The following is a 12,979-nucleotide window of genomic DNA, read 5'->3' on the forward strand; positions in this document are numbered from 1 at the left end:
ATAAACGTTGAAATGTTCCATGATATTTCCTCACAAATTGCTGCCTATCGCTCATGCAAGTGAATGTCTTGCCAGCTATTTTTTAACATGCAACTGATGCACCTTATTCGGAAAGCATGTGCATACTGGGGGAATTCTAGTCGCAACGACCACATCAAAATTTAGCAGTGATGTAATGATTAGGAGTGTGACGATATATCGATATCGGGATAAATCGTGATACTTTGTCTCCCGATGGATTCACTAGGGGGAGCGCCTCATAAGAGTGGAGGGGAAATGGACAGAAATCTTCAGGCGAAGAAGACTCATGAGCTTAGTTTTATTATTATTATTATTATTTGATGATTACCGTATTTTCCGCACTATAAGGCGCACCTAAGAGCCTTCAATTTTTTCAAGAGCTGACCATGCGCCTTATAGTCCGGTGCGCCTTATATATAGATCAATATTGCGCCGCCACAGGTCTCGCTGTCAAGACGCTATCGTGAACAGAAGATCCCGCTATCTTGGATCGCTAGCTAATACTAATACTTTACCTCAGAGAAAATAATAAAACAGCTGTTTATTCATTTTGGAAGTGAATGGAGTTGTCAGAAAGCTGGTTTGTAATCTATTAATAAAGTTTGACTGACCTATCTGACTTTTTTGTTGACATTCCCTTTAGCGCAGCACCATCTAATGGATGCATAACGTAACCCCAGCCTTTACTGTAGCACCTTAAAAAGCTTTAAAATATGTCATTCATTGAAGGTGTGCCTTATAATGGGTGCGCCTTATAGTGCGGAAAATACGGTAAACGTATCGCAGATTATCGTGGATTTATCACCTCATCAATATATCAATAATCGCAGTGTCATCATATTGTGAGATCATTGTTATCGTCAGCCTTGTATCGCATATTGTATTGTATCGTGAGGTAACCAGAGGTTCCCACCCCTCGTAATAACAATGCATATATTTGTGGAGATTGGGCTCAAGTTGTATTTTACAATTTTCAAAATGTGCAGAATTTCACAAGTTACTGAATTTTAAAGATTAGATAGAGCTTAATATGAAAATAAAAATGCACTGAGCTGTCACCAATGTCTTACAAATGCAATTATGCCATCTAGTGGCAGAAAAATGACCTAAAAAACAAATCAATATCACACTCGTTTTTTTACAATACATCTTTTAACTCAATTTTATGAATTATTATAGAATTACTGTTCTATTAGTATAACATCTTTTATGTTAACAAGAGTATGAAACCTTTGAAAAAAATATTTTATTGTACATTTAAAACAGATGTGTGATCAATTGTGAGTTAACTATTGTCATGCATAATTACGATTAAAAATGTTATTCGCCTGACACCCCTAATATATAAATGTGTATGGAATCGTATCCCCTTGTGACTAATACATTTCATGCTTTTCAATTCCATCCATCGTGTTTGCCAGCCGACTGTCTTTGTTTTTCCATCTGCCATATCTTACCCGGGACTTCTCCTCCAGCTTGGTCATCATGATAATGTTGGCTGTATGCTGCTCCCACACCATCCTCCAGAAGTCCCCAAAGGTCTCCGGAAGGGAACCCTGAGTGGCGATGTAGGCGTTCTGACGCCGATACCCATCGATGTAGTTAGCGTTGATGTAGTCACTCCCTGGGACACCTGCACATGAAGAATACATGACGACTTCTGGAATGTGACATTTTATAGAGATTTTCTTTACCGATAAACTGGACTGTTATGTTGATTTCCTGTGGATCAATCGATATCGATTATTCCCAGTCCAAAAGCATGAACGCAGGTTTATGTCCCAATAATGAATGGCTCGACCGAGGTTGTGACAGGATGATTAATGTTTTCACAGGGCACAGTCCCTTTGCTGTTGGATTGTTCAGTCGTCTTGTTTTATAATACATGCTAAGACGATCACGCGTCTAATCTGAGCATACTCTGATGTGCGGTTTTGAATGGCAATATGACTGTAAGGCCGCTTGTGTGTTAAGACGAGGCTGACACTGCTTGTGTCCTGGAAGGGATTGCGTGTGCGCATGCGTACGTGCGTGTGTGTGTATGTGATGTGAGAGGCCATCTGTGTGTGTTTGATTTCGGATCAGTCCTGCTCATCTGGGGCCTAATACCATAATCCCCAAAATCACTGAGTCATAGCTCAAACAAACAAACATGCACAAGAAATACACACTTGAAAACGCACACGTACAAACACGCACACGCAGTTAGCGGTGACCTGATTATGCCAAAGTGGGGCACACAAACTACTTTTTTTTTCTGCATGTTTTGATAGCAATTTAAATGAACAGTGACAAAATGCCGACGGTTGATAGATGAAGGTAAATGAAGTCTGTACATTAGTTTTTGAAGAGTGTTTGTTTCTCTGCAACTCCATAGGATGAAAACATTTTCGTGATATATATTTTTTATAATAATAATCATCACTTAAAAATTAATGTTTTTTAAATGTATTTAAATATATTTAAATAGGAATAAATAAAACATAATAAATACATGTTTCAAATTTACTACTTCATTTATTTTTTTTTAATTTACAACAAATGATTCATGAGATAAATTATTTACCGAAATCAAAATGGAATACATTTGACATCTTAACCAATTTTTGGAAACATGAAAATTATGCAACAAATATGACCGGCGTTTTGATTTTGATAATGTAAATATTCAGTGGGCCGGATTACTAAGGATGTAACGATAACGCCAATATCGTGATATCGCGATATTAAAACTGCCACAATATATATCGTCATCATCATGTCACGATATTAAAAGCAGCACGTGTTAAAAAAAAAAGTTGGGTTGATTTCCATTTGTTCAGTTTTAGCACCCTCTGGTGGCTAGGTTTTTAGTGCAGTTTAATTTTCACAAGGCATGTTTTGGCCCTTTTATGTTTAAAATCCACGCTAATGGTCAGATGAAGGGGAACGTAATATGCTCGCGAACCAAGTCAATATTATTAGAGATTGTAGGTTATTTATACAGGATTGTCTCAAAAAATTAGAATATTGTGATAAAGTCTGTTATTTTCTGTAATGCAATTGTAATGCCATACATTCTGGATTCATTACAAATCAACTGAAATATTGCAAACCTTCTATTGTTTTAATATTGCTGCTTATGGCATTTTTTTTTTACTTGATCTGAGGAAATATTCTAATATTTTGAGATAGGATATTTGAGTTTTCTTAAGATGCAAGCCATAATCGGCAATATTAAAATAATGAAAAGGCTTGCAATATTTCAGTTGTTTTGTAATGAATCCAGAATGTATGACATTTTTGCTTATTTAATTGCATTACAGAAAATAATGGACTTTATCACAATATTCAAATTTTCTGAGACAGTTTTTGCTCTTTTTTTTTTTTTTTAAACAATATTGTGACTTTTTTTTTTTTAATCACCAACTTCCCCACAATATAATGATCTTATCGTGACCTTCATATTTTGATAATATCATATATCATATCGTGATGTTTGGATGTTTGGTACACCACTACTGAGTATTTGTGCTACTGTTACTCAAAATGTTCCAAAATGGCTTCCTCTCGTTGCCACTAAAATATTTCTTGAGTGTAACAGGGATCTTGAGAGGAAGAACTTCTTCTAGTCATTTCACATGCGGAGCTATCAAGACAGCAAAAGTGCGAGTCAACGTTTATCAAAAGTCTGTAAAAGGCTAAAAGCTTTGATTTGGCGCATTGTGCAGCACGCACACACACACACACGCATATGGACACAGACTTTCCATGAGTCGCTTGGCAGCTGAAGAAACTTCCCAGGAAGTGCGTGTGTGCGGGAGATAGAGGGACAGAGCAGTCTGTTAGTGAACATGCGTATCTGTTGCTGTGCCCAGCTTCTGCATAATTATATGTGCATGCTTAATTGTATGTGTGTGTGTGTATACACAATATTTTTATGCAGAGATCCAAGCAGAAAGAGAGAAAGTGCCGAGGACCAAGCGGTAGTCAGGCTGGGGGGGCTCCTCACACATGCTGTGCCCAGATAAGGCTCATCTGTTTGGGCTTGGCCTCCCACTTCCTCCCTCTCTCAAAATTGGTGCTGCCAGTTTCTCTGCCTCGGGTCTGTCACACCTGAAGTGGTTGAATGTGTTTCGAGAGACTTTTTTTTTTCTTTCTCTCTCATTTACCGTGAAATTACATCAGTACAGAGAGTGTCTATAAATTATAAATAGGGGTGTCAAAATTATTGTGTTAATTTTGAGATAATTTAAACTTCCTTTAATGACACTAATTTTTAACACACGATTAATGACCGCCCCTTACTTGGAAAGCCTGTACTGGGGTAATTCGATTGATTGATTGATTTGGTTTTATTGAACATATAAACATACCACAAGTATAAAATACTAGTTGTAGTTAAAAAAAGAGAAAAGGAAAAGCAAAAGAAATCATCAATAGTATCGTAATTTACATGTTCCAAAGGAGTTGAAAGAAGTACAAAAACTCCCTAATGGTTCGATCATAATAATATACTAAAGTTTACGAACACAAAAGTTAAAAAATAGAAAATAAACAAAACATGTTTATTTTAAGTGTACAGATATATTAGTATGAGTGACTGAGCTGTCACTAATGTCTTACAAATGCAATTATGCCATCTAGTGGCAGAAAAATGACCTCAACACAAATCAATATGACACTCGTTTTTTTTTTTGTTTTTTTTTACAGTACAATACATCTTTTTAATTTTAACAAAATTTTTATGTATTATGAAATTACTGTTAGTGTAACTTTTTTTTCCATTTTAATGTTAACAAGCGTTTGAAAACTTAGAAAAAATATTTGATTATACATTTAGAACAGACATAAAATTTGCAATTAATCGTGAGTTAACTATTAAAGTCAAGTGATTAATTACGATTAAAGATTTTAACCACCTGACACCCCTAACTCTAATATTTGTTCTGTTTGCGAGCTCTGAACTTAAACTAAACGCTCTATTATTATTTTTTTTTCCCACTTGAAACACGAAATGAGAGCGAGCTCGTGCAAGCAAATGCCCACACACAAACACGTTGGCTTACCCTCAATGCCAGAGAGGATCACCCTGGAGTGGTCGTAGGCAATGACGTTAGCGTAGCGGTTCTTTGGTTTGTTCACCTCCAAGTTGGAGTTCTCCCACGTGAACTGCTGACCGGGGTCAACAGACTGCAAAGCACAAAAAGACAAAAGTTACCGTCAAGAGTCAGGGAACAAACGTGGGGACTCGTGCTTGTTTTGGAGGATGTTCACAGGCATGTTGGCACTTGGCAGTGTTTGGACTCCAAATGAAAGATTGTTTTTGAAATGGTTCTTCCTGCATATGGTCTGGCAGCTGCACTAGTCTGACAAATCACCACAGCATGGGCTGTTTGGGTGCCATGATTTGAAGGAAAATGTTGAAATGACATCTGGAACAACATGTAGAGGAGCAAGGATGGGAATGTTTCATGTATTGGAGCTTGAAGAAAGGTTGCAAAATGCACCTCCTGTCCATTATAGCTCCAGATTGATCAAGGTTTACACACAATATACACTTGTGTTGGCTTAAAGTGAGCCCTTTGCTCATTTTATTTCACACTCAGCAGCTACTAAATTGTTCCAATTTAAACATTTAAAATGTTTTAGTTTTAAAAAAAATAAATAAAAAGAAACTTACAAAGACACTAAAAACTCAAGCAACCACCAATCTTTGTGGAATTTTCCTAGTAAATAGAATGAGCACTTCAAATACCTCTAAGAGATCATCCCTAACAAATATATTAAGGGGGGGAAAAAAAAAACAGAATACTATACCTATGACCTATTTTACTGCCCACAATGCTCTTCTCAAGAAAAAAAATATGTTCAATTTGCACTCTTTAAGTCAAGAGATGTCTGTGATAATTTTGAAGAGTCAACTTGGAATTTCACCCCATATGATAATTGGTGGATATTTTTAACTGAAACTTGTCAGCCAATCAGAGAAAAGGTTCCTCTCGTAGCAGAGAAAACCAAAGGGTCAAGGAGAAGGGCTGAGAAATGATCAATTATGCTGTTTCACTATATATTTGAAGGTGTTTTGACCAGATTTTCGATAATCATCACTCAGAAATATTCTCCAAAAATGCAATTTTCCGATTTTTTTCTTCTTTTTTTTTAAATCTTGGTACATTTTATTCGAGTTAAAGTGGCCATCCCAACCGAACTCAACAATTTGACAGACTGTCATTTTTGGAATATCTTGTTACGTTGCTCTTGAAATATCATTCTGACAGTGTTAGGCAGATAGTTTTTTTTAAATATCTTTAAATATAGTTCTCCAGTAGATTTTGATACTTTGTGAAATATTTATTCAATATTTTTTTTGTAATTCTTTAGTGTATCGTTGACGTTGGCCCAGAACCTCTTATGCAACATTTTGATAAATTTCATGTTTTTGTTTAAAATGGCTTGCTGTCTTTGACGATGCAATGGTTGACCAAATCGCTGTTTTTGGGGTCTCCTGAAATGAGATGATTTTAGAGGATTCCACTGGATGCCAGTGCTATTTAAAAGAAAAAAAAGTTATATCTCCACCACATATTTAACAAAACAATGTAAACCCGTGGTGCCCAAGTTTGGTCCTCAAGAGCCCCTATTCAGCCCGTTTTCTATGTTTCTCTCTACTAACACACCTGATTCATGATCACAATCGTTAATTAGGCTTCTACAAGCCTGCTGATGAGCTGATCATTAGATTCAGCTGCACAGAAAGAGGGAGACATGGAAAACAGGCTGGATAGGGGCTCTCAAGGACCTGACTTGGGCACCACTGATGTAAACACAACAACACAACCAACAATAATAACGAGACTAAGTGCAATTTCTTGGAGAAATTGCGTGGGAATGCTGAAAGCTGAATGCTAATAGCTGAATGCTAAGAATTGAATGCATGTGGAATGCTTATGAAGTAAACTGAGAGATAAATTATGAAATTATAACCTGCTGGTTACTGGACAATGCGCTTTACCAACTGTGCAACAAAAGTGTGGAGAATAAAAATCACAATGTGATGCTTCAGCATTCCCACAAATATAACTCTGACAGAGACAATTCAAAGTTGTTGTTTTTTTTCCGCATTTCTTTTCAAGTAAAGAAAGTCATCTTTCAAGGTTTAAAATTTTTCATGTGAAAATTAAAACAAAAGTAAACTATCTGTAATGACTGACGTGCTTGAATGCTGTTTTAATAAACCAACAACACACTTTTTTATCCATTCATTTACTTTTCTTATTCTCATTAAGAGTTGTGGGTGAGCAAGAGCCTATCCCAGCTGACTTTGAGCAGCAGGCGAGGTGCACCCTGGACTGGTTTGCAGGCAACCAGAGAGTAGAGTTTCATTTTGTCCAACTGCAACTCACCGCTGACTGACCGTTCCAAATCAAGTACTAGTACAAAGTGAAGACTGAAGGAAACGCAGGCCAAGTTTGAAGAAATCGAACCGAAATGATGTCGGGACTTTCCGCTGTTTACAACCAGCAGAGAAAGATGATACACGCTGAAAAAGATTCCTCTGGGAAGGAGAGGATAGTTGTGTTAGACCAACACATGAAGTTCCTGGAGGGTAATTACAGTGCAAGCATCTCTGCAAGCTGGGAGAGGCAGACATGAGGTCATTATGGAGCTGTCAATGGAGAGAGATGAGGACGAGAGCCAGCGCAATTTAGCAATTGTGAATATTATACGACACATAATTACGGTTTGGTTGGGGGGGTGGGGGCTGGGGGTGGACAGGGGTGGTACTGTGGGTGTGCGTGTTTGAGGCCGATCCTGTTGCTCTGCCCGATATCATGTGTGTCTGATTATTTCACCGCAATCATTTCTGCTCTCCCCCTCAATGCCTTGGCCATCCATCTCTCCCGCTCGCTCGTTAGGGGCTCGCTAGCGAACAAAGCACACAGTCATGCAGAGGCTCAAACCGCACGGCTGCTTCCTACACCGGCTCGTCCATCCTTCTCTCCATGCTCTCACCCCAAAGCCTTTCCAACACCCTCAAGCTGCTTTTCTACTCTCTTTGCTATAATGTGCTCTTGCCGTCGTCCTCCTCCATACAATTGCCACACATCATTGCTCCATCTTGTGCGGGAGCCAATTAAGAGGCTCATGTCTCCATCACTCAATCCAGCCTTGATCCAAAACCCTGCTTAATATCTCTCTGTGGAGCTAGCTGTGATGCTAGCTTGATTTTGCTGGGGAGTCTTTCTGTGATGGACGTGGACTGCGGTGCAAGAAAAACTTGAGATGAGCGCACATTGACTGGCTTTATGCGTCTCGTGGTGAGGCTGCAGTGCCTTTATATTTCTATCTGCCTCTCCTCTTTCTGCACCAGTGGACCGGATAACAATCTGGCTGTAAGCAAACTTTCCTTGAGCCTTGCATTTTCAATTTCCATCTTTGGGGTGTGTGGATAAGAGCATGACAGCAGAATGGGAAATGTGCTCAATCTTGCATCCCTTTGATCAATATACAGTACAGTGTGCTACAATGGCAAAAGTAATGGGACAGAAGGCCGTTATGAATCATGCAGTTGTTTTCCAATTTACATTTGCCACTCTTCTGGGAATACTTGCTTCAATCTTTTACAGCATGTCCATTCATCCAGAAGAACATGTGAGGTCAGAGGTCATCAGTGCTTATACAGCAAGCTCAGTCAAGCATTCTTCTATGTACCTTGCTTCATGCACTGGCATTCATTTAAACGGTCCCCACAAAGTTGGAAGCATATGATTATGCAAATTATCTTCATAAGATGATGAATTAAGATTTAGGAGAGAACTGGGGGGTCTAGCTAGCTCAGCTGGTAATTAATTTTGATTTCATCTTTAATTTACAAAACCCTGAGAGGAAATATTCTCACAAATATGTCAGAGTAATGTAAAGTATACTTCCACATTATAAAAACATGCATGTGAGGTTAATCGGGAAAACTAAATTGCCCATCTGTGTGAATGTTTATTTGTGGCCTGTGATTCACTGACAACCAGTGCAGGTTGTACTCGGCCTCTTGCCCAAAGTTAGCTGAGGTAAGCCCAAGATCAATCACAACTCTGAAAAGGATAAGTGGCAGAAAATGAATACATGCATACATACATAAATGAATGAATGAATCTTAAAACTGCAAAGTCAAGGCCTTACAGACTAAAGTATTGCTGCTCCTACACGGCCCAATTAAAGATATGCGTCGTGAGAGTTTGTCAATATACTGTAGTACGGGGAAGGGCAAGTGGCAAAAAAAAAAAAAAAAAAAAAACTTGAAAAAAAACCCTTTAGAATCCTTCAGAAAATGCCGATAAGCATTCAATATACCCACTACTACAAATATGCATACTGTAGTTTTAGTTGTAATATCACCATTCACCACTAGATGGCAGTCATGTCACTTACACGAGGTCTTATACTGACTGCCGTATACAACATGATTATGCAGTTTGTAATTATATGGAGTACATCAAAATTTGAGTGAGTTGTTTTTTGTGAAAAAAAAATGCACAAAATAAATTATTGCATTTAATTTTCTGTTCAGCAGTTTTGTGCTGTCATTGAATGGTAATTTTCATCACCATCGCCATATACGGTTATATTGTTTGCTTCAAACCCTTTATTGTTGGGCTAGGATAGTCAGATCTTTTATACATCCATTGAGAAATGCATTATGAAAAATGAACTCTATTAAGAGCACATATTTTACATATAAGTTCGTATTTTGTCCATATGGAAAATAGTATTTTTTTCTTTAGAAAGTGCGTGGTCCAACATCACCCCCCAATCCCGAGTAGCACTGATGAAAATGTGTGGCCCCTCCAGCATTTATAGTGCTGCTATAGTACATACTAGAATGCAAAGAAACTCTGCGAGAATTTCATCCAAACTTATTAAAACTGGGCAAGAAATGATGATCCCAATTTAACATGGATATGGGCCAGAGAAACTCCTCAAGTTGTAGCTTCTCAGGGGGCAAACGATTGGCATTCTTACCTCGTACTCTTGTGAGAACTTGAGATTGTCGTTTGCTTTGAGGCGCTCAATGTTATCTGCCAGCTCCGAGATGGGGACGGGTGGGTGACTTGCCATGCCTGCCGAGCACAAGGAGAGGCCATTTTGGAACATGTACAACTCCACTTGTGTTTTTGAAAAAGAAAATGTTAAGAGAGTTAAGAAGATCCTCATATTTTTTCTTTTTTTTTTTAGTGCGACCACAGTCACAGCGGAGAAAGCGAATGGAAGTGTTTCTTGTTAAGTGACCATTCTCTCGCCAAAGCAGACAGAAAGAACAATGTGCGTGTCTGGGAAGTTACTGAGGCACAAGAACATGTCCTTTGAGTCGATGCAACACGGCTGGTGGAGATTTAAAAAAAAAAAAAAAAAAAAAAAAAAAAAAAAAAGGCGCTTACACAGACGGTTAAAAATTTAACATTGGGGAAAAAAACACTTTTAATAAAGTACAGTGGAACTTCTGAACTTGATTGCCTCTCAAGTCAAACATTACAGTTGCAAGACTTAAAGTGCATCAGGCGAGTTTATTTCACGTAAAAGTTGCTCTGACAAATACAATAACTGTCACATTGGATTGACATGACTATTGTGGTTATAGTTAAGACTGAAACGTGTTTCTAATATTTCTGCCTTTTTTTGTGCTTTTTTTAATTGACATTTTTTGTAAAAAAAAAACAAAAAAAAAACATGTCTCAAGACTTAATCTAGTGAGAACTAGAAAGCATTATGAATAATTTTTTTTTCTTGATGACAAGCATATAACCAGAAATTGAACTTATTGCAATATATGAAACACAACAACACACTTGTCCCTGTCCTAGCAGCTCAAGATATGGCTAGTGAGGAAGAAAAAAAGTTAGAAGTTCCACTGTATAACAAAAGCTTATTGACGACATGTTGTCAATTCAAGCAGCTTCATCCTACGTGGGATGAAAGTTAGTTAGCATGAACGTCTACAATGAACACAGACAGATCGAAAAGCATGAGAGAAATGAACTGGCGAGGAGTTAAACGATGACAGCAAATCTTTGGTGGACTGTGAGAACGACTAACTTGACAAACGCCGATAACCACGGTACACTGATACGCAGTAGGCTGAAAGGGAAACAATCGCATAGTTAAAGAAAAGCACACACAAAAAAAAAATAGAACAAACACTGCTCTCAAAGCGGCGTTTCTGCGCAGATGTGCTTACCTGGAGTCTGGAAGTTGATTCTACGCAGCTCCACGGGATCAGTGGGATGGTGAGACGACATAGCTTTGTTGCAGGGGAAACTGCTCTTCCTGCCCTCGGCCTCGGCTCGTTTCCTGGGAGTAACATCGGGCAACTTTTACATGCAGTTGAACTTCATTCACTTTAGCGTTGTATAAAAAAGTACAATTAAAATTTGTATAATGCTTGTCAATACTCAATTCTCAAAGTGTTGCTGGTTGTTTGTTGTGTGAATGTTGAGAGACTAGCAGCAGTGTTTAAAAAATTACAAACATAAATTACTCATTGTATTACTTTTCTGATTGTTCTTAAAACTCATTCAAATAACGCAACGAGGTGAGTAATTATTTTGGAAATACTGGGTTTTGGCTGTCACAAGATAATAGCGAAAAATTTGAAAAAGCCAGGCAATTACATTTTTTGAGAGGACATGTTTGTACCACTTACTGTCAAAGCAAAATGATAGTTACAAGCAAACTGGGGATTACGATGATGTACCAAAATATATCAACTGTTAGTGGTTAATCCATTTCTTTCTTTGGCATTTTGGTTTTGTGAAAATATCTGTCAGCATTCACACGCACTTTCATGGAAATGAACTGTTGCCATTTTTTTTTACTTTTATATGACTGTTACACACATAAACATAAGTGATTTATTGAATAATAAAAAAAATAAAGATAAATCAAACTTTAGAGTTTATTACCTGTCAGGTTTGCTGGATCCAGTCGGCAGAAGAGGAGCACAAAGAGGCAAAGACAAGAATGAACAACATTATTATCTGTGCTCTATTATTGTACTTCCTCTTCTCTTTTACAATTATTTATTATTAAACAACAAGAGACAACAATCTGAATCCATCATCCTATCATTGCCTTATAAAAGCATCTCCATTGGGTGCATGTATATTTAAAACATCACTCAGCATCAAGGTGCTCGCTAATGTCCGGTGATCATCCTGAACTTTGGATCATTAGCATCATGGATATTCATTTCCCCGTACCGCATCTGCTGCTGCAGCAATTATTCATGTGCGTTAACAAAGCTTCAGCCGGGAGGCCTGATAATTATCATAAACAGTGATAAGGTTTGATGAATGTATCTAGCTCACAATCATTTGGCAAGACATCCTACATTGGAAACTGAAAAGGATCTAAATTTTCTATCTATCTATCTATCTATCTATCATTTCATCAGGCTGCGCTTACCTTTTGAAGAGAAGGATGGCAATGACGATGCACACGATGAAGATAACGGCCAACACGGGACCAACAACCCACAAGAGACCCTCTTCCTCATCAACCATTGGCTGCGGGTCCACACCCGATGACGTCACGGGATCAGAATAGGGGCTAGTGGAGAACATGGTCTGTGGAAGAGCGCGTGATATGAATGATAAAATCTCAAAATCAAACTTGACAAACTTTAAAGATGCGCTTGTATCTTACGTTCTCCGAAAGGTCAAGCAGGGCGAGCACAAAGAAGACGTATTCCTGGCCGTTCTGCAGCGGACGGTTGCGGAAGTCGCCGTAGTTTTGCCCGTCGCCGAGTGTGAACTCCGGGGGGAGGGTTTTAAAGTGAGCGCTGACGTACGCTCTGGGATCCGATTGGCCGGCCTGTCTGCGGATGCGGAGGGCTCGGCTCACGCTGGTTCGGTTGATCTCTCTCAGCAACTGATGTTGGAAGAACAGCACAAATGACAGGAATAATTAGAAGGTTTGATATAAA

At 38.3% G+C, this 12,979-nt stretch overlaps 1 protein-coding gene across 30 annotated transcripts in view; it reads right to left on the minus strand.

The window, feature by feature from the left end:
* Nucleotides 1-12,979, minus strand: part of LOC144021419 (receptor-type tyrosine-protein phosphatase delta-like) — a 202,966-nt gene that overhangs the window by 21,142 nt on the left and 168,845 nt on the right. For 22 of the 30 annotated variants that reach the window (XM_077525698.1, XM_077525689.1, XM_077525681.1 and 19 more), the window contains 8 exons: nucleotides 12,700-12,924; nucleotides 12,460-12,620; nucleotides 11,958-11,969; nucleotides 11,234-11,346; nucleotides 11,092-11,133; nucleotides 10,021-10,118; nucleotides 5,070-5,193; nucleotides 1,479-1,654 (listed from right to left, as the gene is read on the minus strand). In XM_077525698.1, coding sequence (XP_077381824.1) covers nucleotides 1,479-1,654; nucleotides 5,070-5,193; nucleotides 10,021-10,118; nucleotides 11,092-11,133; nucleotides 11,234-11,346; nucleotides 11,958-11,969; nucleotides 12,460-12,620; nucleotides 12,700-12,924 — 951 coding nt within the window. The remainder of the gene's footprint in view (nucleotides 1-1,478; nucleotides 1,655-5,069; nucleotides 5,194-10,020; nucleotides 10,119-11,091; nucleotides 11,134-11,233; nucleotides 11,347-11,957; nucleotides 11,970-12,459; nucleotides 12,621-12,699; nucleotides 12,925-12,979) is intronic. The other 8 variants (XM_077525704.1, XM_077525684.1, XM_077525703.1 and 5 more) reach the window with 1 other exon arrangement.

The sequence above is a fragment of the Festucalex cinctus genome, chromosome 6 (assembly GCF_051991245.1).
Source record: "Festucalex cinctus isolate MCC-2025b chromosome 6, RoL_Fcin_1.0, whole genome shotgun sequence".
NCBI lineage: Eukaryota > Metazoa > Chordata > Actinopteri > Syngnathiformes > Syngnathidae > Festucalex > Festucalex cinctus.